The 26,395-nt window shown below is 44.1% G+C and overlaps 1 protein-coding gene and 1 pseudogene across 2 annotated transcripts in view; one reads left to right on the top strand and one right to left on the bottom strand.

The window, feature by feature from the left end:
* Window positions 1–459: 459 nt before the first annotated feature.
* WAPL (WAPL cohesin release factor) overlaps window positions 460–26,395 on the bottom strand; it is a 118,450-nt gene continuing 92,514 nt past the window's right edge. For both annotated transcript variants that reach the window (XM_070433216.1, XM_070433217.1), the window contains exons 12-19: window positions 22,291–22,367; window positions 18,322–18,497; window positions 17,870–17,985; window positions 16,760–16,924; window positions 13,933–14,140; window positions 7,121–7,209; window positions 1,599–1,694; window positions 460–1,041 (exon numbers count right to left, since the gene is read on the bottom strand). In XM_070433216.1, coding sequence (XP_070289317.1) covers window positions 976–1,041; window positions 1,599–1,694; window positions 7,121–7,209; window positions 13,933–14,140; window positions 16,760–16,924; window positions 17,870–17,985; window positions 18,322–18,497; window positions 22,291–22,367 — 993 coding nt within the window. In that variant the 3' untranslated portion in view covers window positions 460–975. The remainder of the gene's footprint in view (window positions 1,042–1,598; window positions 1,695–7,120; window positions 7,210–13,932; window positions 14,141–16,759; window positions 16,925–17,869; window positions 17,986–18,321; window positions 18,498–22,290; window positions 22,368–26,395) is intronic.
* Window positions 2,771–3,544, top strand: LOC139022122 (small ribosomal subunit protein eS1-like; annotated as a pseudogene).

The following is a 26,395-nucleotide window of genomic DNA, read 5'->3' as shown; positions in this document are numbered from 1 at the left end:
CAATTTAAGGCTTTGCGTTTATGCATTTGATCCTGTCACTCTATAGAAGAATATACACGTTATCTGGAAACATGAATTCCACATTGGTGTTTTAGCTTCTTATATTTACTGTACTGAGCATTAGAAAATATATCTAGAGAGTCCTCCCTCAAACCTTAATGTTTCAGGAGCCTCCCCAAACATGAAGCGTAAACTGCCCTGGGTTGTCAATTTTGCTTCAGCCTTTAACAGGGCGCATCATCTTAGATAACAGTCCCTTCAACTGTTAACTTGTTTTCTTGCGTCTATAGTTATGACTCACTATAGTATCATAATGAACATGGTCACGGTCTGAAAAGTGAAAAATAGTTTGACAACCTAAATCAAATCAAGAATAAAAAGTATGCTATTCATCCCTTGTGTCTTTGGATTCCATCTAATTTTAAATATAGACAGTAGTTCAGGGAACAACAAGAAAAATTTCACAAAATTATTAAAAGCTTTATTTACGATTGGAATCATTCAACAAAAAAAGCAAAAGCAAATGAGCCTGAAAAAGGAACTACGCTGTTGTCTAGAATGTCCTCAGAACATTCGATGCCTCAGTAGCTAAGCTGCCTCTGCACCTGGCTGGCATGACAACAGTGGCTCAACATACACAGCAGTTGCACTAACAGCAGCACAAATTTCCCCCTAAATCTTGCCCAGAGTGAAGCAAGAGAACAGGGGAGAGTATCAACTCTGCCAAAGTAAGTGTACTTAAATACTGCATGGAATTAACAGCCTGAACCTTTTCCCTCATTTTTGATAGTTGCAGATTGATGTAGTAACTGTCATTTAGCAAATGCAGAATGCATGATGAAGAAATCAGGAGGCCTTAGAAATCCAAACGTGAATGATACTGATGAATGTTCTTGGTATTCTTCAAGGACGTCTTTCATGACTTCTCTAAGACCAGCTCCAGCATGGCCGAGCACCCGCAGCAGAGGTAAGCAGCTAGCAATGTTCCAAGTACTCAATCACTCTAGAGATAGACTTCTGGCCTGTGGTTCCAACAGCACACTGAAGAGGGGGCGGTGGGATGGGGAGAGAGGAAGCAATAGTTAATAGTTCACAAATTTTGAGAAGTATTAGATTAAAGCATAAATTCTTTAGCTTTACTAACCTGAACACTGTGAATCAAAACACACTGAGACTACATTATGGCTTTGATAATATAGTTATCAATATATTTGGCCATTATAACAATTATCTTCAATAGAGCACACTTATTAAAAGAAGATCCCTTTTGCCCTGGTTGGGTTGCCCAGTTGGTTGGAGCATTGTCCCATATACCAAAAGGTTCGATTCCAGTCAGGGCACACGCCCAGGATGCGGGCCTGACCCTAGTCGGGGGCCTGCAGGAGGCAGACCCTCCATCTTTCTCATCTCATCGATGTTTCTCTCTCTCTATCCCTCTCCTTTCCTCCCTCTCTTAAATCAATAAAAACATTAAAAAATAATAATAAGATCCAGTTTTCTTTCCACTCACTATGGCCATAGAATTTTTAGTTCTACTGTCATTAATGTATCATATACTTATATTTAAAACCACAAAAGCTGCACTGGAAGCTACTTACAGTAAGATTCATAAAGTTCAGGAATTTTTTGAGCATCTCTGTCATTATTGAAAAGTCCCCTTCAGGCAGATACTCCCGCACAGTGGTCACATTGATCTGAGGAAACATCAAAGAAATACTGGTCAGCCCTGGTCAGTGTGGCTCAATTGGTTGAGCATCATCCCATGACTGTAAGATTGCCAGTTCAAGGTGCGTATGGAGGCAACCGATTAGTTTCTCTCTCACATCAATGTTTCTCTCTCCCCCACCCCCACTCTCTGAAATCAGTAAAAACATATTAAAACATATATATACTAGTATATGTGTGTGTGTATGTATGTCAGGTGGTAGAAAACACGAGCTTGAAAAAAAAACCAACCAACCAAACAAACAAAAACACGAGCTTGCACCTTGCACTGTGTTGATGGTTATGGGGCAAATTGTGTTCCAAACCTTTACAGTTCAAGGGTCCCTGAACTCCTTGGTTAATATGCCATTTCCTCTCTTTCCTCGCTCAACAGTGCTTGCATGTGTGTGTTCCCATTCCCTATCCCATCCTATCCACAGAAAGAAAGGAAAAAGGCAAAGCTGGCAAAGGCTACAAAAGAACTTTACGTGCGCATATTTACTTTTGTAACTGCACATGAAAATGCTTAAAACAACTAAACGTGCTGTTGATTGTGCTTGCTTGTGTGTGTGTTGGGGGTGGGGGGGAAGGGAGAGTGTTAGGAGAGGAGGAAGGAGTGCAGATTTAAAATGTTACACTTCATGAACACCGACAATAAATAGGGTGGTGGAGACTTTGGGCGGGAGACAGGGGCAGCCTAGAAGAGATCAATGGGGAGAAAGGGGGGACATATGTAATACTTTTAACAATAAAGATTAAAAAAAAATGTTATACTTCAGAATGTACTCAGAGCTGCTTATGGAATAAAAAAAAGATCAAAGAAAATTCCTCGCTCTAGCTGGTTTGGCTCAGTGGATAGAGCGTCGGCCTGCGGATTGAAGGGTCCCAGGTTTGATTCTGGTCAAGGGCACATGCCAGAGTTGTGGGATTGATCCCCAGTGTGGGGCATGCAGGAAGCAGCCAATCAATGATTTTCCCAGAGAGGCCTGGGAAATCCCTGTTAGGGAACATGTACGACCTGCTTTACAAACTGCTGTCTTTCATCTTTGGCTCTCTGGGCAGCACCATGGTGGCTGGCATGAACAAGCGTCTCATGAAAGGCAGCAAAAAAAGGAGCCGAGAAGGAAGTGCCCAATCTACTCCTAAGATGGGCCAGTGTGACCGGAAAGCACTAGCTCTGTTCAATGTAAGAGATACTGGGAAACACTAGTCACGAGAACTCAAGGAACCAAAACCGCATCTGATGTCTCAAGGGCCGTGGTTTTGAAGGGAGCCTAGCTGATCTGCAGGAGGACGAAGTTGCATTTAGAAAAACCGAGCTAATTACTGAAGATGTTCTGGACAAAAACTGCCTAACTTCCATGGCGTGCATCTGACCCAAGACAAAATGGGCTCCACGGTCAAAAAAACACGGCAGACCATGATTGAAGCTCATGTTGAAGTCAACATGCCGATGGTTGTTTGCTTGTCTATTCTGTGTTGGTTTTACTAAACAGTGCAACCACCAGATTCAGACGACCTCTTCGGCTCAGCATCAGCAGGTCCGCCAAACCCAGAAGGTGATGGAAATCATGACCCGAGAGATGCAGACAAATGACTTGAAAGAAGTGGTCACTAAACTGATTCCAGACCCCATTGGAAAACACACGGAAAAGGCTTGCCAAGCTATTCATCCGCTCCACGATGTCTTTGTTAGAAAAGTCAAATGCTGAAGAAGCCCACCTTTGAAATGGGACAACTCATGGAGATTCATGGTGAAGGTCTCAGTTCTAGAAAAGCTACAGGTGCTAAAGGTGAATAAGCTGATGGATTTGAGTCCCCAGTCCAAGAACCTGTTTAAAATTCAGACTATTAAGGACTATAAATAAAACATTTTATTTGTGGGGAAAAAACTGTTCTATTTCAATATGTCTTTGAAATGCTTTAGATGTTCGTAAAGAACAAAAGGAAACGCTCTTCTTAAATGGTTCACCTATAACAAAAACACACAAAAAAGACACTCTGTCCTGAGGATGGGGATGGGGGGGCGTGCAGGGCAGGAGCGCTTCTGGTTTGAGTTTTGTTGATGGGACAAGGAAGGAGAACTACAGTTACTTTCTTTTAGGAAATGTGTCACCAGTCCCCTCTCCCTTTTTTAAAATTCTTCTGTCCAGGTACTTTTGAAATTATTAAGCAGCAAAATAATGGCACTGAAACAGTTTCAGAAAAGATCTAAAATAATGTTGCCAAAACAGCTGTATGCTAAGGTATGCATATCAATTGCCGTATTCTCTGTGAACCTCCCACCAAAAGCCACCATAGGTCCCCAGCACTAAGCTAAAGCACTTAAGAGATTTTACAAAACATTTATAAAATATACTGAAGTTGAAAGCATAAGGGTTGGGGTTACAGTAAAGCTGGATTTAAAAATGTCGCCAACCCATTTCTAGGGCAAAGGCATGACAGTACAGCAGTGGGAAGAGCCAGGCAGCAGTTACAGAAAGGAAAGGTGTGAGCAGCAAGGCCTCTCTGGGAAACTCAGAAAGTACCCAAGGGTATGACAGACTGAGAAACTGCAGAAGCAGTTTGAAGTCTGGGGTCTTGTTGCAGTAAACAGAGTCATCATTCCTTACATGATGTGAGCCAAGGAAGATTGGTAAGAGTTGTTATGTGACCAAATATGCTCTTAAGGAAGTTAGCTATGGTGTCAGTGTGCAAGATTTCAGGAACAGAGAGAGTCCAGAGAGCAGCAAGGAGACTGACACTGCGTGCACTGGATGTTTGGTAGGCAATGGACAGGGACACCAAGTCTCCTGGGCTTCCTCTGCATGAGGCCCTTCATAAACCAGCATCTACTATTCGCAACTACCTGCCTTCTTGTCTCTCTCCCACCTACACATGGGGCAGTCAACCAACTTCCTTCACATCTGAGCTAGCTTTTTCGGTTAATCATAATGATCCCCTAGGCAACATCTGTCTCTATGAATTCATAAAATTCCCCACAATGCAGACACTCTTTAGAGATGAGAGAGAAAACAAATAGGAAAGATGTTTCAAGATAAACCAGGGTGTTTTGCCGAAACCGGTTTGGCTCAGTGGATAGAGCGTCGGCCTGCGGACTGAAGGGTCCGAGGTTCGATTCCGGTCAAGGGCATGTACCTGGGTTGCGGGCACATCCCTGGTAGGAGATGTGCAGGAGGCAGCTGATCGATGTTTCTCTCTCATCGATGTTTCTAACTCTCTATCTATCTCCCTTCCTCTCTGTAAAAAATCAATAAAATATATTTAAAAAAAAAAATTGGGTGTTTAATAGAACACCCTAAAATTTACATGGTATGTCCCCTTGCTTTTTTGAGATCCGCCTCCCCTTTGTTGGAAGGGCTGAGCTGAAGAGTCACAGAAAGGGAATAAAGATCTGGCAGGGTCTCCAGAGCCATGATGAGCCATTTGCTCTTGATCCTAAAAGCAGATGTGCCAGTCAGGGCCACGAATGACGGCATGGGCTAGTGTGCTTTAGATCAGAGCTGGACTGCAATATAAACATGGAGAGACAAACAAGAAAGATTCAGAAAAATACACAGGACTTAAGACACATGGCCATGGTGGGGGTGGGGGATGGAAGGCAATACAGAAAGCTCGAGAGCAAAGATGACAAAGTGCCTGTGGGTGGACAGACCCACAGCATGAATGCCTCTCCTAATTAAGCCCTTCACACGATCACGGACAGTCTAACCTTCCCATCTCAGAAAAGAGACGCTAACCTTTCCACTACACCGCAGACCTCCACTCTTTCTTGGCTCCTGATCACCCTTTCATTTGAAAATTGGGCTCTTCTGCTGGTCCCTATCCTTAAAAATAAAATAAAAAAATAAAAAAACAGCCCGGCCGGTGTGGCTCAGTGACTGAGCATCAATCTATGAACCAGGAGGTCATGGTTCAATTCCTGGTTGTGGCATCCCCAGTAGGAGGCGTGCAGGAGGCAGCTGATCAAAGATTCGCTCTCATCATTGATGTTTCTCTCTCTCTCCCTTTCCCTTCCTCTCTGAAATCAATAAAAATATATTTAAAAAACAACCACCTCCATGTGTCCCCCATCTAACAGCAGACAGAACTGTCTGGACATTCATACTTCTTATAGATTACAATGATCTAAATCTCACATAGTAGCCCCATTTACCTAGCCAATGAGTAGTTCAAACACAAGCATGTGGGCCAATATTGGCCAAGATGAGGGGAAGTCTATTTGGTGTAGTGGGTGTGAAGGGGTTCTAGAGGGGAAAAAAGCATTGCTCTTAAAAGAAGAAATATACAGGAAGAGGCCACCTTTACCTGCTCGGTACAGCTAGAGTCGGCACAGGGCCATGAGGGGAGCTGGCAAAAGAACGACAACATACAGAGGACAGTAGAGTCTAAAGACAGAAATTAGCCACGTCCTTGGTATCACTGAGGCCAGGCTCTTCCACCTTGAGCCAGCTAAACACGGGTTTTATATTACGCTCTCTTTTACTTCAACCAGTTATGTGAATCGATCCACCATCCATTAGTCAAGAATGTTCTCATTAAACCCAATGTACTATTACTTGGAATCTACCTTTAAAAATTCATCAAATATTCAAAATAGTCACAGGAATGTAAAGTACAGAATAGGGCCCTAGCCAGTTTGGCTCAGTGGATAAAGCCTCATCGGCCTGTGACTGAAGCGTCCCAGATTCAATTCCGGTCAAGGGCACATATCCCCAACCCCAGTCAGGTTGCATGTAGGAGGCAACCAATCAATGTGTCTCTCTCACATAGATGTTTCTCCTTCTCTGTCTCTCCCCCTCCCTTCTACTCTCTCTCTCTCTCAAAAAAAAAAAAAAAAAAAAAAAAAAGGAAAAAAAAGGAAAAATATCCTTGCATGAGGATTAACCAAAAATAGAACATAAAGTATAGAAGAGGGAATACAGTCAATAATATTGAATAACTCTGTACAGTGGCAGCTGGCCACTGGAAATATTGGAACACTGGGTCAAGTATATGATCATCTAACCATGCTGTGCACCTGAACCAATCTATATATATATAAAAGTCTAAGCAACTGAACGACCAATCGACCAGTCACTATGACATGCACTGACCACCAGGGGACAGACGCTCAATGCACAGGATCGGGCTCCCTCCTGTCTGGATCGGGCCTGCGGGAAAAAGGCCGAAACTGGCTATCCAACATCCCCTGAGGGGGTCCTGGATTGCGAGACCCCATCGGTGCACAAATCCGTGCATTGGGCCCCTGGTACAATATAATTGCAAAATAACATTTTTTAAAAGTTCACCACATATTTGAAAGTTTTAACATGAGGGGGGGAAATAGAGTAATATATAAGTTAATTAAATAATGGTATGAAGCTGCCACAATGGAATCTTTTCAATACACATAAAACAGTGAATTCTTACTTACGGGACTCTCCTGGCAGAGACAACCAAGAAGCAGTGCTGTGTACGAGGCCACAATGCAATCCTCCATGTGTTTGCCAGCATGCTGAAGGGCTAAGAATAAACAAAACACTGTAACAGTATATCAAAAAATAAAACCCCACAAATCCAACAACTCCGTTAGTTATCTTTTCTTCAAAACTATTAAACATTGATAAATGATGCTAGAAAAATGGGATATCCACAATTAACAAAAAATAGTAACTCAAATGGAAGATAATATAAGAGCTAAAACCATAAAACTCTTAAAAGAAAACAGACTAGTCCTGACCAATACGGGTCAGTGGTTGCAGTATCGTCCAATACACTGAAAGGTCACAGGTTCGATTCCTGGTTAGGGCACATACCCAGGTTGAGGATTACATCCTCGGACAGGGTGCATACAGGAGGCAACCAATAGATGTCTCTCTCTCCCTAAAAATCAATTAAAAACATATCTTCAGGTAAGGATTAAACTCAAACAAACAAAAACCACAGACTAAATCTTTGTGACATTAGGTTAGGAAATGGTTTCTTCAACACTAAAACCACCAATGATAAAATAAAAAAATAGGTACTGTTGTATTTCAAGTTACCATATACCATCAAGAAAGTAAAAAGACAACCCTCAGAATATATCTGCAAATCATATACGTGTGATCAGGGTCAGATATCCAGAATAAATAAAGAATGTGTGCTGCAAAAAGACAAACTGATTTAAAACATGGGCATTTGGCACTAGCCAGTTTGGCTCAGTGGATAGAATATCGGCCTGCGGACTGAAAAGTCCCAGGTTTTCCGGTCAAGGGTACATGTCTGAGTTGCAGGCTCAGTCCCCAGTTGGGGGGGTGGGGGGGGGGGGGGGGGGGGAGAGAGACACACGATGACAACGATGCATGCAGGAGGCAACCAATTAATGATTCTCTCTCATCATTGATGTTTCTCTCTCCTTCCCTCTCCCTTCCTCTCTGAAATCAATAAAAATGTATTTAAAAACAAAACAAAAAAACAAAAGAACGCGGGCATTTGGATAGATATTTCCCCAAAGATATGTAAATAACCATTAAGCATGTGAAAAGATGCTCAATAACATTTCTTAACTAGGGAAGTGCAAATCAAGTGACATACACCTTCACTCGCACTCGAATTGCTAAAAGAAGAGACACATAACTCTAAGAAACTGAAACCCTTACATGCTGCTGGTAAGATATTAAAATGGTACAGCCATTTGGAAAACAATTTGGCAGTTCCTTAAAATGTTAAACATAGAATTAACAAATAATCTAGCAATTCCACACTTGGGCACATACCCCCCAAAATTGAAAATATATATGTTCACACAAAAACTTGTACATGAATGTTCATAGCAGCATTATTTATAACAACCAAAGATAGACACAAACCCAACTGTCCATCAACTGACAACTAGATAGACAGAACCTCGCTGGAGATCTTGGATAGAACTTGGCTGGAGAACCTGGAGAGAACCTCGCTATGCTAATCAACTGAATGCTCTCTCCGTGCATTCCTTCTTCGCCGACTCCGTCCACACCTTTGGGAACATCTGGACCTGCTGGGGTTGGACCCCATCAAATGGCGCCCGAACAGGTACCCCTTAGGTAAGCGCCCCCCACACTCGGGATGAATAGAAGAGGGTGGATAGGCTTCGCCGACTCTGTCCACACCTTTGGGAACACCTGGACCTGCTGGGGTTGGACCCCATCAAATGGCGCCCGAACAGGTACCCCTTAGGTAAGCGCCCCCCACACTCGGGATGGATAGAAGAGGGTGGATAGTCTTCGCCGACTCTGTCCACACCTTTGGGAACCCCTGGAACAGGATTCCCCTAGGTAAGCCCCCCCCCCCCCCCCCCCATTGAGAACCCCCACACTCGGGATGGATAGGACTCCACCAGGGTGCTGCAGACCCCCTATAGAGGATAAGTAGGGTAAGAAGGAGGATAGTATAGAACTTAGATTGAGAAGATGTGCCATACTGAGTCCAAAGAAAGAAGACTCTGTATTGATCTTTAGATTAAGAAGATGTGCCATACTGAGACTAAAGAAAAAAGAATCCGTATTGATCTTTTAACACATATGCTTGCTAGCAGAGGAGTTAAGGTTATTCCCAGTCAGATGGAATGTGTTATACAAGAAGTATGTCCATGCTTTTCTGAGGAAGGAAAGGGAAATGTAAAGGCATGGGAGAAGGTAGGCCCAAGGAGCCTTATCCTTAACCCCACTGCAGCCTTTCCACCCCGGGAAAGTGCAGGATTGGAAAGCTCTCCCTGGGGTGATAGATCAGGACTCAGGTAATAGCGGAAAGCACCAATCCTACTCTTAAAATGGATACAAGAGAGGATTTGGGGTTTTTCTTTTTAATGCCTGCTTTGGATTGAGTAAATGCATTTTACTTAGTTTTAACACATCAAAGTTAGCTCTCGACACAAAAAGAAAAACTGACAATTACATCAATATAAACCTTTTCTATAAAAACAAAAAAGGAAGAGAAGAATGTTATATGTTAACTATTTTTTAAAAATACAATGCAGAGGGTTGTACAGCAGCCAAAAGGCATCGGGCATCCTTACAATAGCCTCTGCCGACTCAGTCTGGTAGGAGGATGCACAAACCAGACAGGAGTTTTACCAGATCTGGTGATGATGTGGGGAAAAGGTTGTGTTTTGCATCTTTCCAGAAGGAGCAGCCTCTGCCTCCCTCCTGGGGACCGTCACCCCTGGGAGGCCGAGTTAGCACACCTGACCAGTGCCCATCTACAGCAGATGTGCAGCCCTGCGCTGGAAACACCTGTCCATTGGGAGGATCACATGTACCTCCTTTTTGTCTGTCCATATGTCCCAGCTTTGCCCCACATCTCCTTTCCTTTTCCTTTCCTTTTTTTTTTTTTTAAAAAATCTGACTACTTGTTTGCTGGTTCTTTGGCCTTTCTCCTTCTCTCCTGAACACAGCCTTTTCTAGAATCTCCCTACCCTACTGTTCCAGGAAGGGCACCTCCCTTTTCTGCCATGTCTAGGGGTGTTTGGTATATGCCCCATACGTGGAGTTGTCTTGTGCCAAGAGCCTGACATCCTGGGCTGAGAAAGCCCTGTCCCGGAACTACATGCTGACAGGCCATTCCTCCCTTGTCCTGTATTGGCCCCTCTTGCCCTTGTGTCAAGAGGGACCCTCTTCTTACAGTCCATTTGCTGGCGAGGGGAGCCCAAGGCAGGTGCTGGGCGTGGAGGCCACGGGGGCATAGGCTACCCAGGAGACAGAACTGAACCTCTTGCAGGGGGGCGCTGCCCCTCCCTCATTCGCACACCTCACATCACCCTGCTTGGCCCTGGAGGATGGCTGGTTAGCCAGAGACGGGTAAGATTCCTCAGGGAAGGAACAACCTAAGACAGGCAGTCGCAGAGGGGCCATCAGGAGACAACTTGGGGGTCAATAGAAGTGGGGCACAGACCCTCACCCCCCCAACTTTGCAGAGGCCTGAACCCTCACCCCTTCTGAGGGAGGTCTCCTGCCCCCATGGCTGCTTTGCTTCCCACGTCCAGCTCAGATCGGGACCCAGGTAAAGACAGAGACTGGCTGACAGCAGCTGCCCTCTCACTGCAACAGGACTTGTTTCCCATTTCTACCTTGGACCACAGGGAAAGGGGCAGCTGAAGGAAAGGGCTGTGTCAGGATGCTGCCTTCTTCCTTTTCTTCTCCCTCTTTTTTCTAAACACTTCCATGCCTTATAGTTCTTCTGCTTTCTCTTCTTTATCTCTCTACTCCCCTCCACCTCCGCCTCATCCTCCTCCTCTCCGGTATCATCCACATCAGCCGACCCAGAGGGCACAGCTGACTCCTCCCCGGATGCCCACACCACCACCATCAAGCGCAGCCCTGATGGACCCTTTGATCCAGCTGTTCAACGCACTGACACTTGGGGGAGCCCGTCGCCAGCGACGCTGCCTGCTAGCCAGATCAACAAGTACAACCAAACCACTGACTTGAGGACAGCTGAAATCCTTTGACTGAAGAAGCCAGCAACCTTCTACAGGAACAAGGCTCCTTGTACACTCCATCCACTATGTTTATAGCTATGCTCGCTATCATTGCTTGTCAGTCTTCTTCCGAGTCTTAAACAACCCAATCCGTGAGGTGGCCACTGATTTACACGCGCTATCATTTAAAAAATAAAAAAGGGGGAATTTGCCGGAAGCCGGTCCATCCTTGTTGCTTGACACAGTCACTGCAGGGAAGAAACATCTGCATAGCATATGCTTCAAGGGACCTGGCGTATATGGCATACTGTTCTTACCATGTTTGCTTCCCTTCTTGGTGCTATGTGTTTTAATCAAGGTCACCTCTCCGAGAAAGGTTGTTTCCCCAGGTAGGGATTTTTCCCTGAAGTTAGGGAGGGAATAAAACCCCTTAACTAAGTGCCAGGTGGGTAGTTAATCACTTTAACTACAAACAATCACGCTTAAGCTACATAATCTTTACTCCCTGGAATGGAGATAAGAAACGCCCTAACCTTTGGAATAGAAATTGATAGGATTAAAATCAACTGGTATAAATACAGATGTAACAAGACAATAAAACACAGAACCTGGCTGGAGATCCTGGATAGAACTTGGCTGGAGAACCTGGAGAGAACCTCGCTATGCTGATCAACTGAACGCTCTCTCTGCTCTCTTCGCCAACTCTGTCCACATCTTTGGGAACCCCTGGACCTGCTGGGGCTGTACCCCAGCAATAAATGTGTATAAATATTCTAATAAAATGCAATTCTCTATTTATTTTTACAAAAAGTTAATAAAACTAAAGAATAGTCAGAGAAAAAAAATTGACAACTAGATAAACAAAATGTGGTATATACATACAATGAAATATTATTTGTCTATAAAAATGAATTAAGGCCCTAGCAGGTTTGGCTCAGTGAATGCAGTGTCAGCCTGGGGACTGAAGGGTCCCAGGTTCGATTCCGGTCAAGGGCACATATCTAGGTTGCAGGCTCAATTGCCAGCCCTGGTCAGGGTGCATGTGGGAGAGGCAACCAATCGCTGTCTCTCTCTCACATCAATTTTCTCTCTCTCTCTGTCCTCCCCATCCCTTCCACTCTCTCTCAAAATCAATGGAAAAATATGCTCAGGTGAGGGATGAATGAATGAATACAAAAATAAAAATGAATCAAGTACTGGCGCATGGTATGACATGGATGACCACTAAAACATGCTAAGTGGAAGAAACCAGTAACAAAGGGCCATATTGTAAGATTCCATTCATATGAAATGTCCAGAATAGGCAAATCCAGAGACAAAAATAGATAAATAATTTCCAGTGGCTATGGAGTGGAGAGTAAGGGGTAACTGCTGTTTGTAGGTATGGGATTTCTTGCGGGGGAGGGGGGGTGATAAAAATGTTCTGAAGTTAGACCATGATGATGCCTACACAACCTTGTGAATATATTGAAAGCTAATCAATTGTTTACTTTAAAAGGTTGAATTTACCTTGTTATGGGGCTAACTTATATCCCCCTCCCAATTTATATGTTGACCTCGGGATATGACTGCACTTGGAAATAGGGTGTTTAGTTTAAACGTAGCTAATTTAAATGAGGTCATTAGGGTGGGCCCATCTAATATGACTACTGTCCACATAAGGAGCAATTAGAACAAAGCATACACAGAGGGAAGATCAGAAAGACATAGGGAGACATTGATCATCCAAAAACCAGAAAAGAGAGGCCTCAGAAGGCACCTTGATCTTGGGCTTCAGCCTCCAGAACTGTGAGGAAATAAATCCCGTTGTTTAAGCCACCGAATTTATGTTACTTTGTTATGGCAGCCCTCATAAGCAAGTATTTATCCCAAATAAAGCAATTATTTAAAAAGACTGCTAAGTGCCTATCTGGTTTGGCTCAGTGGATATGTCAGTCTGCGGAATGAAGGGTCCTGGGTTCGATTCCGGTCAAGGGCACATGCCCGGGCTGTGGGCTCGATCCCCAATCAATGATTCTCTTTCATCTCTGATGTTTCTATCTCCCTCTCCCTTCCTCTCTGAAATCAACAAAAATATATTAAAAAAAATAAGAATAAAAAGACTGCTAAACAATAAAAAATGTTACGCCAAAGGAAACATCAAAATTAGTAAATGAGAAAATAAAACAGATTTCTTACGATATCAGAACTAACGACATTAGATTTGGAGAGCATGGGCACAAGAGAGAGAGAGTAGATTCAGAATCAAACATTGCTGGTGCTTGCTTCCTAGCTGGGTGAAGATGAACATATTACTTAAATTTTGTAACTTGAGTGACATGAAATAACAAGTGGCTATTTTGCAGAATTTGCATGAATCAAGTATCACAGTTCCTGACAACATTAGATAATGTTTGATTAGTGAAGCCGTTACCTTCAGTATATTCCTTACTGTGTTTGCCACCAACTACGTATACCATTTGAGAATGATAACTGTAATTTATGACAACAGACCTCAGTACATAAAGGGAGAATGATAAAAGAATCTCAAAGTTTCAAAACTAAAAACTTTTAGGGGCCACATTGTTCAGCTGCTTCTCTTTACAGAGAAGTAAGGCTGGCCCCGGAAGGAAAGGCAACTTTCCTCACTGCCAGCGTGCCAACCAACTCCTGTGAGCACTGAGACAGCAAAGCTGTGTGCACTAAACTAGAGGCCACGAAGTAGATTAAATAAAAGATCATGACAACACATGAATTAAAAGTATGTTCTGGAGAAAAAATAAGCCATCATTGAATTTTCCATGTGAATACACTCAAAATAAATGTACCTTTATTGAGGTCAAGTTCTTCCTCTTCCTCCTCCTTCTTATGTCTCTCTTCTGCACCATCAGTCTTTTCTGTTGATACCCACTGTATTTCTCCACTTGTTTCTTGCCACTCTCCACTCTTATCATGCTGAGTGGTGGGAGTATCTTTGATCAATTCATCTGTTTTACTTTCTGCCAACTGGGCTGCTCGCTCTCTCTCAAGGAATAGCTGTCAAAAATTATTTTTGAAGAGATTAAAAAAGAGACCACCAACCGACTTGTATGTAGCCAAATATATTTGTTTTTAAACATCACTAATCCTGAGAAGCAAGTTGTATGATAAAAAGGTTAAGTATCTGCCAAAACCGGTTTGGCTCAGTGGATGGAGCGTCGGCCTGCGGACTGAAGGGTCCCAGGTTCGATTCCGGTCAAGGGCATGTACCTGGGTTGCGGGCACATCCCCAGTGGGAGATGTGCAGGAGGCAGCTGATCGATGTTTCTCTCCCATCGATGTTTCTAACTATCTATCTCTCTCCCTTCCTCTCTGTAAAAAAATCAATAAAATATATTTAAAAAAAAAAAAAAGGTTAAGTATCAATAAAAGCCCTTGTTTGGTTATCCTTGCTCTACATCTTATGAAGGCCAAACTGAAAGGATAAATGATGTTGGTATTCAATCAAGTGTCTACTAATGATGCAGGCAGGCATTCTGTTTGTAAGAATGAAAATCTCAGTACTTCCTTTAATTTGGATAATACTGACAAAAAAATTCAAGTAAAAAAGCTATAACTTGAATAATTAAAACAAAACAGCCCTAGCCGGTTTGGCTCAGTGGATAGAGAGTCAGACTACGAACTGGAAGGGTCCCAGGTTCAATTCTGGTCAAGGGCACATGCCCAGATGGTGGGCTCCATCCCCAGTAGGGGGCATGCAGGAGGCAGCTGATCAATGATTCTCATCATTGATGTTTCTCTCTCTCTCTCCCCCTCCATCCCTCTTCCTTCCTCTCTGAACTCAATAAAAATGTTTAAAAAACAATATAAAACAAAACCCCAAGCAGAATGGATGAATTAACTGAAAAGAAGAACACTGAATAAAACTACATAATACTAGGTAAAAGCACCATGGCTTCTTTAAAAGAATGCAAAAACCAGTAAAAAGTAAAATGTTTCAGAGAAAAGCTCAGAGCTGGAACTCAACTAATCATATTAAAAATGAAGTGCAAGCCGAAACCGGTTTGGCTCAATGGATAGAGCGTCGGCCTGTGGACTGAAGGGTCCCAGGTTCGATTCCGGTCAAGGGCATGTACCTGGGTTGCGGGCACATCCCCGGTAGGAGATGTGCAGGAGGCGGCTGATCGATGTTTCTCTCCCATCAATGTTTCTAACTATCTATCTCTCTCCCTTCCTCTCTGTAAAAAATCAATAAAATATATTTAAAAAAAAAAAAAAATGAAGTGCAATTGTCAATGGGAGTACACAGTGAAAACTCTAAGTCAAAAAGGGAATAATACCCTGAACCTCCTTGCCCTCACTTACTTGATCTTCCCTGTGTGGGCACAGTGCTGAACATGCAAAGAGCACTGAACATACTGGTATGATTTGGGAAAAACCCAAAGTTACTAAAGACAACTACCTGATAATCAAATGCCAAGTAGACCTCAGAGATTTGCTTAGTGTACAAAGAGTGGTCTATAAAATTTAATGCCTTAAAAAAATAAAATTCAGGTTTTATATAAAGCAGCATTTCTTAAAATTGGTTCAAGGATCCCCAAGGCCCTTTCAGGGAGTCCATGAGGTCAATGACATTAAGAGGTCAAGTGACTTCTCTCATTCTCTCTGAATATACAGTAGAGTTTTACAGAATGCACAGGTCCTGTACTTACATTACTGCTCTAGTGCCTAATGGGATGGGTGCCCATGTTTCACAATTTTCTTAGTTTTGATTTCTAAATCAGTAAGTTTGAAAGATAGAGCACATATAAACAAAATATCTTTAATTTTTAAGAGTATAAAGATCAAAATGTTTGAAATGAGAATGATGGGCTCCTAACTGCAATTCAGGAAAAGACCAAGTTGTTGTGGATTACTTTTGAGGACACAGTTCAAACATTATTAGTTTCAGATAGGCCAAAAGAATTAACAGGTTAGCAAAGCCTTCAGAAACAATGAAAAGGATGGTTTATTATCACTTCTGCATATATGCAAACTATCATTTAAGGAAATGACAAAGGCAGCTAGGAATTTATGAGACTGGAAAAAAATTAAAATTGTAATATCCACCGTGGACAAGAAATGAGAACTCACATATAGATTTTTTGGGGGGAGATACAAATGGAAGGGAGAGGGAGTGTGTGTTTTGGGTGGGGTGAGCTGGAGATATCAATTTTAAATATTCATATTCTAACACAATTCCTACGCCAGGAAATCACTCCACAGACATACTCTGAAGAGCATGACCCGATATTTAGGTACATACAGTCCTGGGCGCAGGTCAGACCAGGAAGTATTGGAGGACTGACACTGGATGAGGTGGGGCTGAAGGCTGATTCCTAATTTGTGATTAATAATCTATTTTTGACTCATAAACAAACATGCCTTGCTTATGCTTTTCACTGACAATGCTTAAGGAGTGCTTACAACTGCTGAAGACAGTCAGCAGAGTAAAAGTCAGCGAGGGTATTCATTCTGACCCAGTGGACCTCTCACTGAACTGGTGAGAATGAGAGAGAAGTGGGAGGGTGGGGAGAAAAAGGAAAGGAGGGGAGGGGAGACAAGACAGAGAGAAGTGCAACTGATAAGGAAATTGGACAGATGCAACCGACTGAAGGTGTTTAAGTTGTTGCTTACCTGCACTAAAGCCTGAACGGCATGAACTTGTCCAGCTATCCTTAAACTATCATCTCCTTCTCCACTGCAGAAGGAAGAATCGAAAGAACACGACGTTTCCATGTTGACAAGACAGTGCCGATTCCGAGCACTATATTCTACTAAATTTATCAGTAGACCTAGGCCCTACAAAAATCAAAACATGCATATTACCACAGGTGAGAATTAAAAGCAAATGAACACAATATACCTAACTTTTCCTGGTAACTAGAAACCTAATCAGTGTCCTACCATCTACAAAATAGTTAAAAACTAATATGTAAGGTAATGGTCTTCCCCAAAAATGATTTCACCACTTAAAAAAAAAAAAAAATCCTCACCTGAGGATGTTTTTCCATTGACTTTAAAGTTGAAGGGAGGGAGAGAGAAACATGGATATGAGAGACACATGGACTGTTTGCCTCACACACACGCCCCGACTGGGGCCGAAGATTAAACCTGCAACCCAGGTATGTGCACTTGACTGGGAATCGAACCCCCGAGCCTTTGGTGTGGGGGCAGACACTCTAACCACTGACCCACATCGGCCAGGGCTGATTTCACTTTTTAAAAATCTCCACTTTTAATTCTTATATTTATTATTTGTACATAGGGCCCTTCACAGCTCTTTTGTACAATAAGATCATGTTTATAAGGAATCTACTGAAACCTGCAATATCCATATACATATAAAAGCCTAAGCAACTGGTCACTATGATGCACACTGACCACCAGGAGGCAAATGCTCAATGCAGGAGCTGCCCTCCTGGTGGTCAGTGTGCTCCCGCCTCTGCGGCAGTGCTACTGAGTGGCAGCAGCAGGCCCAGTGGTGCTGGGATGAACAGGAGCGGTGCCCGGGCTTGGGCTCTTCCCCAGTTGCCTGCCACTTCCTGTACTACTACATCCCCCGAGGGGTCCCCGATTGCGAGGGTGCAGGCCAGGCTGAGGGATCCCACTGGTGCACGAATCCGTGCACTGGGCCTCTAGTATCAAATAATTGGTTCTAACTACAAAACTAAGATGAAGTTTTCATTATCAACCAAGCACATAATCAACCAACTACTCATTTCTGAAATAGTTGCTTCGACTCACCAGCACTCTAATATCAAATCTCTGCTCCTGAGGTAGGTACTTTGGAACCTGAAGCACACAGTTCATCGCTGTGCCAATCAAGCCATCTTGTTCTCCTGTTTTGGTGCTGCCCCACTCTAAAACAGAAAACAGAGTGTGAAAGTGTTATTGGTTCTTCTTTATGATACCAACAACCAATACACATTAACAAGGATATTAAGTTAGAAATGTATAGCTATTTCTTTTTTGAAACACATTAACTATAATATTCCCAAGCCAAGATTCCAGGCTGGTTCTAAAATTATCAACTCCTAAAAGCAGTTAAATTTACTAGTATATATGAATAAGTGAATTACATGATGCAATTTTAAAAAAATCACTATATCAAGAAAAGAAGAAACAAGGGAGTAACTTATTTTTACATGTATATAAACAACCTTTCAGTGAGAATCTATGTAACACACATTACTCACCATTGTCGTTAGTTAAATTGAGCAGCACCCCAATAATGGCCCGCATGCAGTCTTCCACTGCTTTGCCCACATGGTTAGTGACATTCTGCTGAGGCAGAGGCTTGATATCAGGCAAGCATATACTGTTCTCAGCACGGTTATACTGCTGAATCAATTCTTCACAATGTTGCAATGCTCTTGAGAGAAAACAAAATGTAGACTATTATTCTAAACAAAAGTAGTTAAATTAAAAACTTCTTACTTGGGCCTTAATGTTTCAAAATCTGTCACACATGCTGCCATATTAACTTACTTTTCTATTCCCTAAGTTAACTATTCAATTATGTACCAAGTATGTCTGGTATCACAATAGCTGCTACATTTGATTTATTTTGGGAAAATTTGATAATTTAAATTTTTCTAGGCCAAGTTAAATCATAAACTATAGAGAAGTTTTTTTTATCTCTATTACTTAACAGTTGTCCCCCATTTTACCATTCTCTCTAACACAAATGACTACAACCCTTCTCTAAACAAGCTAAAGTTTTAAGAGTTAACACTAGACACTTCTGAATTTCACTTAGATGTTTTTTTAATGCATGCTCTTAGGTAGAGGATATTATTTATATTAATACTGTATAATAAAATGACCTTGTATAGATGGGTATTAAATACTTAATAAATATTAGAGCAAATGACAGGTCATTTAATTGATGTATCTCCTGGCAGAATCAAGGTATCAGCTGTAGCCAAGGATTCTCAAGATGCTACCCAAAACAACAAGTGCATGTAATGCTTACGAAGGTATAATATTTATGAGTGCTCTCTTTAAATCACCAAATCCATTAAAAAAAAGTCTATGATGAGAGATGATGTAAGCTGCCAGCTGATATTCCATGCATCATATATCACACAAAACCCTTGAAGAAAACTACTGTATCTGTTGCCCCACAGCTGCCCTTTGGGTAGGAAGGTGTTCCTCACGCCTCATCTAAAATAATGTCTTACGTGGATGTTTAGGGATGTTCGCCAGAACTGCTATCCAGTGGTTCTCAACCTTCTGGCCCTTTAAATACAGTTCCTCATGTTGTGACCCAACCATAAAATTATTTTCGTTGCTACTTCATAACTGTAATGTTGCTACTGTTATGAATTGTAATGTAAATATCTGATATGCAGGATGGTCTTAGGCGACCCCTGTGAAAGGGTCGTTCGACCGCCAATGGGGTCGCGACCCACAAGTTGAGAACCACTGTGCTATGCTGTTATTGTTCACTCAACTGCCTTAAGTAGTACTGAGCTAAATCACAGTTTAAATTGAGAGTTGGGTGGAGCAAAGTAAGGTAAACTATTTAATCTTTCAATATGTTATCCCTACATTTATCAGGGTTTTACAGAAGAGTTTAAAAAGCCAGATGAGTGATCTTTCACAAATATCCAACTCTGACCTCTACCTCTACTTCTAAGACATTTGACACAAAGTTCCTAATTACAACAAAAGAGCTAAAACCTGTCCTTGTCAGGAGTCATGAAACATACAAGAAGACATTTTAAAAATAACAGATTTAACTTGCAAGAAGACTCCCTTGTAAGGGAGGGTATAACAGAGTAAAAAAAACTAGAATACATGACTTAATGGTATGAAGTGTGATAGAAAATTTACAAAATACAAGAGAGATGGAGAAGAAATTTACAGATTAAGAAAATCGATTAGAAACTAGACACTAAGAGAAATTTGAGAATACTGGAAATTAAGTATTGACTGGACATATAATACTAGGCAGTTAATAATTTATGGGGTCTGAATATAATAATGTGGCTATATTTTAAAGAGTCCTCTTGTATATATTTAAAGTATTTATGAATGAAATGATAAATTTGTGCTTTGCTTCAAGATAATCTAGAAGGGGGAATGAGAGGCTTACAGATGGAAACAAGACTGGCCAGGATTGATGATGACTCAATCTGAATGATATGTACATCAAGGTTTATTACACTATTTTGTCTCCTTTTGTCAAGTATGAAATTCTCCTGAATAAGAGGTTAAAAACAGATAAACTTGAGTCAGGTAGTAAGTGGGCCTTTGATACTATACTAAGAACTTTGAATATACATGCAAAACCACTAAGGAACCACAGAGATTTGCAGTTTGAGATTATTTTTACAAAGCAGATATATATATATATATATAGATAGATAGGTATATATATCTATCTATATATATATAGATAGATATATATATCTATATATATCTTTCTATCTATAGATAGATATAGATAGATATTTTTTTTATTGATTTCAGAGAGGATGGGAGAGGGAGAGAGAGATAGAAACATCAATGATGAGAGAGAATCAGTGATCAGCAGCCTCCTGCACACCCCCTACTCGGGATCAACCCCGCAACCCAGGAAGGTGCCCCTGACTGGAATCGAACCCAGGACCCTTCAATCCGCAGGCCGATGCTCTGTCCACTGAACCAAACCAGCCAGGACCAAAGCAGAGATCTGAGGATGTTAACCCCCTGTGGTGTTGTATTAGACAGGTTAGGATATCAAGAGTTAGGACAGAGAGCAGGAAGAGGCTGCTGCACTGGGGTGACAGTATTAGCCTAATGCAGTGATAGCAAACCTTTTGAGCTCAGCGTGTCAGCATTTTGAAAAACCCTAACTTAACTCTGGTGCCGTGTCACATATAGAAATTTTTTGATATTTGCAACCATAGTGTAACAAAGACTTATATTTTTGATATTTATTTTATATATTTAAATGCCATTTAACAAAGAAAAATCAACCAAAAAAATGAGTTCGCGTGTCAGAAGTGTCATAGGTTCGCCGTCACTGGCCTAATGTTATGAATTCGGGCTGAGAGTGTGTGGAATGGGGGAAGGAGGAGCTACATACAGATCTGGGGGGAAGGTAAAAACAAAAGGGAAGAGGAGGGATAGTTATGTTTATTCATAATAAAAATAAGGCTAAGCCGTAACCGGTTTGGCTCAGTGGATAGAGTGTTGGCCTACAGACTGAAAAGTCCCGGGTTCGATTCCGGTCAGGGGCATGTGCCTTGGTTGCGGGCATATCCCCAGTGGGAGGTGTGCAGGAGGCGGCTGATCGATGTTTCTCTCTCGTCGATGTTTCTAGCTCTCTATCTCTCTCCCTTCTTCTCTGTAAAATCAATGGAATATGCTTAAAAAAAAAAAATAAGGCTAATATTTAGTGTTTACTATATGCCAAGCATTGTTCTAGGCTTTATGCATATATATTAACTCTTTTTTAAAAATTATTATTATTGTTGAAAGTATTACAGATACCCCCTTTTTTCCTCTATTGACTGCCCTTCTTCCTCTCCTCTATATTAACTCTTTTAATATATACTGTTCATAATATATATAATTTACAAGAGACATTTAAAAATCATTTTTAGCCGAGGCCGGTTTGGCTCAGTGGATGGAGCGTCGGCCAGCGGACTGAGGGGTCCCGGGTTCGATTCTGGTCAAGGGCATGTGCCTGGGTTGCGGGCACATCCCCAGTGGGGAGTGTGCGGGAGGCAGCTGATCGGTGTTTCTCTCTCATCGATGTTTCTGAGTCTCTGTCTCTCTCCCTTCCTCTCTGTAAAAAATCAATAAAATATATTTTTTAAAAAATCATTTTTAAAATTTAGAAATATATTTTATACACATTAATATACATTTTAAATGTTATAATTTAACATACATCATGTATGTTATTTTTTTATTATAACAACAACCTTGAGTAAGTAGATACAATTATTAACCCCCCTCTGAAGAACCTGTAGCAAGTAAAAAGCTGGGATCCACACTTCAGTCACTCTGGCTCCAGAATCTGCACTCCTAACTTTTACTATACTGTACTGCTTCTGGTACACAGAATTTGACAGACAAAGTGTTTTACGGACGAAGATGATATAACAGTATTTTCTTTAAGTCAATCTAAATGCTTTAAATAAAAAGTATGATATTTCAGAAAAACTTACTTAGCTGATGAAACAATGAGTTGTGAATCTTTATATGCTATCAAGTAGCTTTGATTCTCTGGATTATGCACTGTTACCTAAAAGGAAAAAATCTGAAATGATTGTGGCAATCCATAACTTCAGTCATTCACACACAACACACTTATAACTAGTGCTCTAAAAGACAAAGATGAGAAAATTCAGCCCTTGTCATGTAAGGGAATAACAACCCACATGTTCCTGCTTTAAAATAATAAAGCTATCACTTTATTACAAAATTAAAACATTACTGTTACAACTGCTTGCTCATAATTAATGTATTCTGTGCTATACATTCACTGTAATGAATTACCAAGCACGTTGAATGTCAGAAAAGAGCAGTCTCTAACTTATACACAAACTAATCAAGTTCTTAAATGGATTCATTTAGAATAAAAAAAATATATACAGGAGTGGACAAAAGTAGGATTACAGTTGTGAGTACACAATATAGTTTATTCTTGTATCATTATTTATTAGTTGTATTATTTCCATACAAACAACTGTAAACCTAGTTTTGCCCACCTCTGTATATATCTGTTTATCAAATGTACTTGAAGTACTCTAGAACAGAGAAGGAACAATTTCAACTATGTCAAAATTTTTTTTTAAAGATTTTATTTATTGACTAGAGGCCCAGTGCACAGATTTGTGCACCAGTGGGGTCCCTCGGCCTGGCCTGTGGGGATCAGTGGACCTCCATACCGCCGCAGCCCAGTCTTACCTGCCAGCTCCTTGGGCTCCAGCCCACTGTCCACCTCGATCCCGCACAGCACAAAGTAGTGCGTGAAGTGGCAGGTGGCCAGGGAGGAGCCTGAGCCCAGGGGCTGGGCACTGTGCCACCCCTGCTCATCCCGTACCCGCTGCACGCTTGCTGCTGCCACAGCTCGGGCGTGCAGGGGGAGTGTCTGTGGGAGAGGCTCGCGCCGCTGCAACTGCGCTCGCCAGCAGTGAGCACAGGAGTTTGCTGTCCATCAGTCAGCGGAGCAGCGCTCCCACTGTGGGAGTACACTGATCACCAGGGGGCAACTCCTGCATTGAGTGTCTGCCCCCCTGGTGGTCAGTGCATGTCACAGCAACCGCCGGTCATCCCATCATTTAGCCTTTTATATATATAAACTAGAGGCCTGGTGCACAAAAATTTGTGCACTCGGGGGGGAAAGGGGGTTTCTCAGCCCATCCTGTGCCCTCTCCCAGTCTGGGACCCCTTGGGAGATAATGACCTGCTGGCTTAGGCCTGCTCCCGGGTGGCAGAGGGAAGGCCCAATCCCTGGATGCAGCCCCTGGTCGGGCTCAGAGCAGGGCCAATTGGGGAGTTGGGGCGCCGCCCCCTGACACGCACAGAGCAGGGCCCATCAGGGGGGTTGGGGCTCCATACCCTGTCACACACAGAGCAGGGCCCAACAGGGGGTTGAGGAGCTCCCCCCTCTCACTCACAGAGTAGGGCCAATAGGGGAGTTGGGGCACCGCCCCCTGTCACACAGAGAGCAGGGCGGATCAGAGGGTTGGGGCGCTGCCCCCTGTCATGCACAGAGCAGGGCCCATCAGGGGGGTTGGGGCTCCATACCCTATCACCCACAGAGCAGGGTCCATCAGGGGGTTGGGGAGCTCCCCCCTGTCACACACAGAGCAGGGACCATCAGGGGGTTGAGGAGCTCCCCTCTGTCACTCACAGAGTAGGGCCAATAGGGGAGTTGGGGCACTGCCCCCTGTCACACACACAGCAGGGCGGATCAGGGGGTTGGGACGCCGCCCTCTATCACCCACAGAGCAGGGCCGATCAGGGGGTTGGGGCGCCGCCACTGTCACACTCAGGGCAGGGCCGATGGGGAGGTTATGGTTCTACCCTGTCACACACAGAGCAGGGCCCGTGGGGCGGGGGGCGGGGAGTTGGGGCGCCGCACCCTGTCACACTCAGAGCAGGGCCCATGGGGGGGTGGGAGTTGGGGCGCCACACCATCACACACAGAGCAGGGCCGATCAGGGGGTTTGGGCGCTGCCCCCTGTCATCCTGATCCGGTGCCAGGATGCCTCGCAGTTCCGCTGATCCCGGTGCTTGGAGGCATATTACCCTTTTACTATATAGGATAGAGGCCTGGGGGCCGGCTGGTTTGCCCTGAAGGGTGTCCTGGATCAGGGTGGGGGTCCCCACTGGGGTGCCTGGCCAGCCTGGATCAGGGGATGATGGCTGTTTGCAGCTGGTCACACACCCTTCAGGGTGGGGGTCCCCACTGGGTGCCTGGCCAGTCTGGGTGAGGGGCTGAGGGCTTCTTTCAGGCTGGCGGTTGTTAATTGAAGCTCCCAACGGCTCCTTTTTTAAATTTTATTCTGGGCCAGCTTTAGCTCTGGCTCTAGCTCTGAGAGCAGGTATCTGGTTTGTTTCGGTTCTATAATCGAAACAATGTATAACTTCAGCTCTGAGATCCCGGCCTTCTATATTTGTTAGAATGTTTCAAACTGCCAGCTCAGAGGCCTGCAAGGCAGGCGGGGAACGTTGGAGTCTGCAGTCACGGGAGCAAGCAAGCCTCATGTTCGCTTCCAGCTGCCTGGCTGCCGGCCGCCATCTTGGCTGACAGTTAATTTGCATAAGGATATGCTGATTAGCCAATGGGAAGGGTAGCGGTCGTACACCAATTACCATGTTTCTCTTTTATTAGTGTAGACTAGAGGCCCAGTGCACAAAAATTTGTGCACTCGGGGGGGAGAGGGGGTCTCTCAGCCCAGCCTGTGCCCTCTCGCAGTCTGGGACCCCTCGGGAGATAATGATCTGCAGGCTTAGGCCTGCTCTCGGGTGGCAGAGGGCAGGGCCAATCCCTAGGTGCAGCCCCTGGTCGGGCTCAAAGCAGGGCCGATTGGGGAGTTGGGGCGCCACCCCGTCGTGCACAGAGGAGGGCGGATCGGGAGGTTGCAATGCCACCCCTAGTCACGCTCAGGGTGGGGCCGATTGGGGGGTTGGGGCACCGCCCCCTGTCACACTCAAGGCAGGGTCGACAGGGAGGTTGCGGCGCCACACCCTGTCACGCACAGAGCAGGGCCGATCAGGGGGTTAGGGAGCTGCCCCCTGTCACTCACAGAGCGGGGCCAATCAGGGGGTTGGGGAGCTCCCCTCTGTCACGCACAGAGCAGGGCCCATCAGGGGGTTGGGGAGCTCCTCCCTGTTACTCACAGAGTAGGGCTGATCAGGGGGTTGGGGAGCTCCCCCTGTCACTCACAGAGCAGGGCCGATCAGGGGGTTGGGGAGCTCCCCCCTGTCATGCACAGAGCAGGGCCGATAGGGGAGTTGGGGCACCATCCGCTGTCATACACAGAGCAGGGCGGATCAGGGGGTTGAGGCGCCTCCACTGTCACACTCAGGGCAGGGCTGATGGGGTGGGGGGGGGTTGGGGAGCTGCACCCTATCACACACAGAGCCACAGGGCAATCAGGGGGTTGGGGAGCTCCCCCCTGTCACGCACAGAGCAGGGCCGATCAGGGGGTTAAGGAGCTCCCCCCTGTCACGCACAGAGCAGGGCCGATTAGGGGGTTGGGGCGCTACACCCTGTCACACACAGAGCCGCAGGGCAATCAGGGGGTTTGGTCGCTCCCCCCTATCAGGCACAGAGCAGGGCTGATCAGGGGGTTTGGTCGCTACCCCCTGTCACGCTGATCCCGGTGCCAGGAGGCCTCACTACTCCACTGATCCCAGTGCTGGGAGGCATATTACCCTTTTATTATATAGGATAGAGGCCTGGTGCACAGGTGGGGGCCGGCTGGTTTGCCCTGAAGGGTGTCCTGGATCAGGGTGGGGGTCCCCACTGGGGTGCCTGGCCAGCCTGGATGAGGGGATGATGGCTGTTTGCCCCTGGTCACACACCCTTCAGGGTGGGGGTCCACACTGGGGTGCCTGGCCAGTCTGGGTGAGGGGCTGAGGGCCGATTTCAGGCTGGCGGGTGACTGAAGCTCCCAACAGCTCCTTTTTTCTTTCTTTCTTTTTTTTATTCTGGGCCAGCTTTAGCTCTGAGGCTCCAGCTATGAGGCCTCCGCTGTTGAAAGCAGGTTTTTGGCCTTTGTTTACCTTCTGTATTTGAAACAATGTTGCGGTCCTGCT

This window comes from Myotis yumanensis, unplaced genomic scaffold, assembly GCF_028538775.1.
Source record: "Myotis yumanensis isolate MYYU_CA2020_CCGP unplaced genomic scaffold, mMyoYum1.0.hap1 SCAF_13, whole genome shotgun sequence".
NCBI lineage: Eukaryota > Metazoa > Chordata > Mammalia > Chiroptera > Vespertilionidae > Myotis > Myotis yumanensis.
The sequence above is the reverse complement of the archived record's forward strand: the minus strand, read 5'-3'. Positions and strand labels throughout refer to the sequence as shown.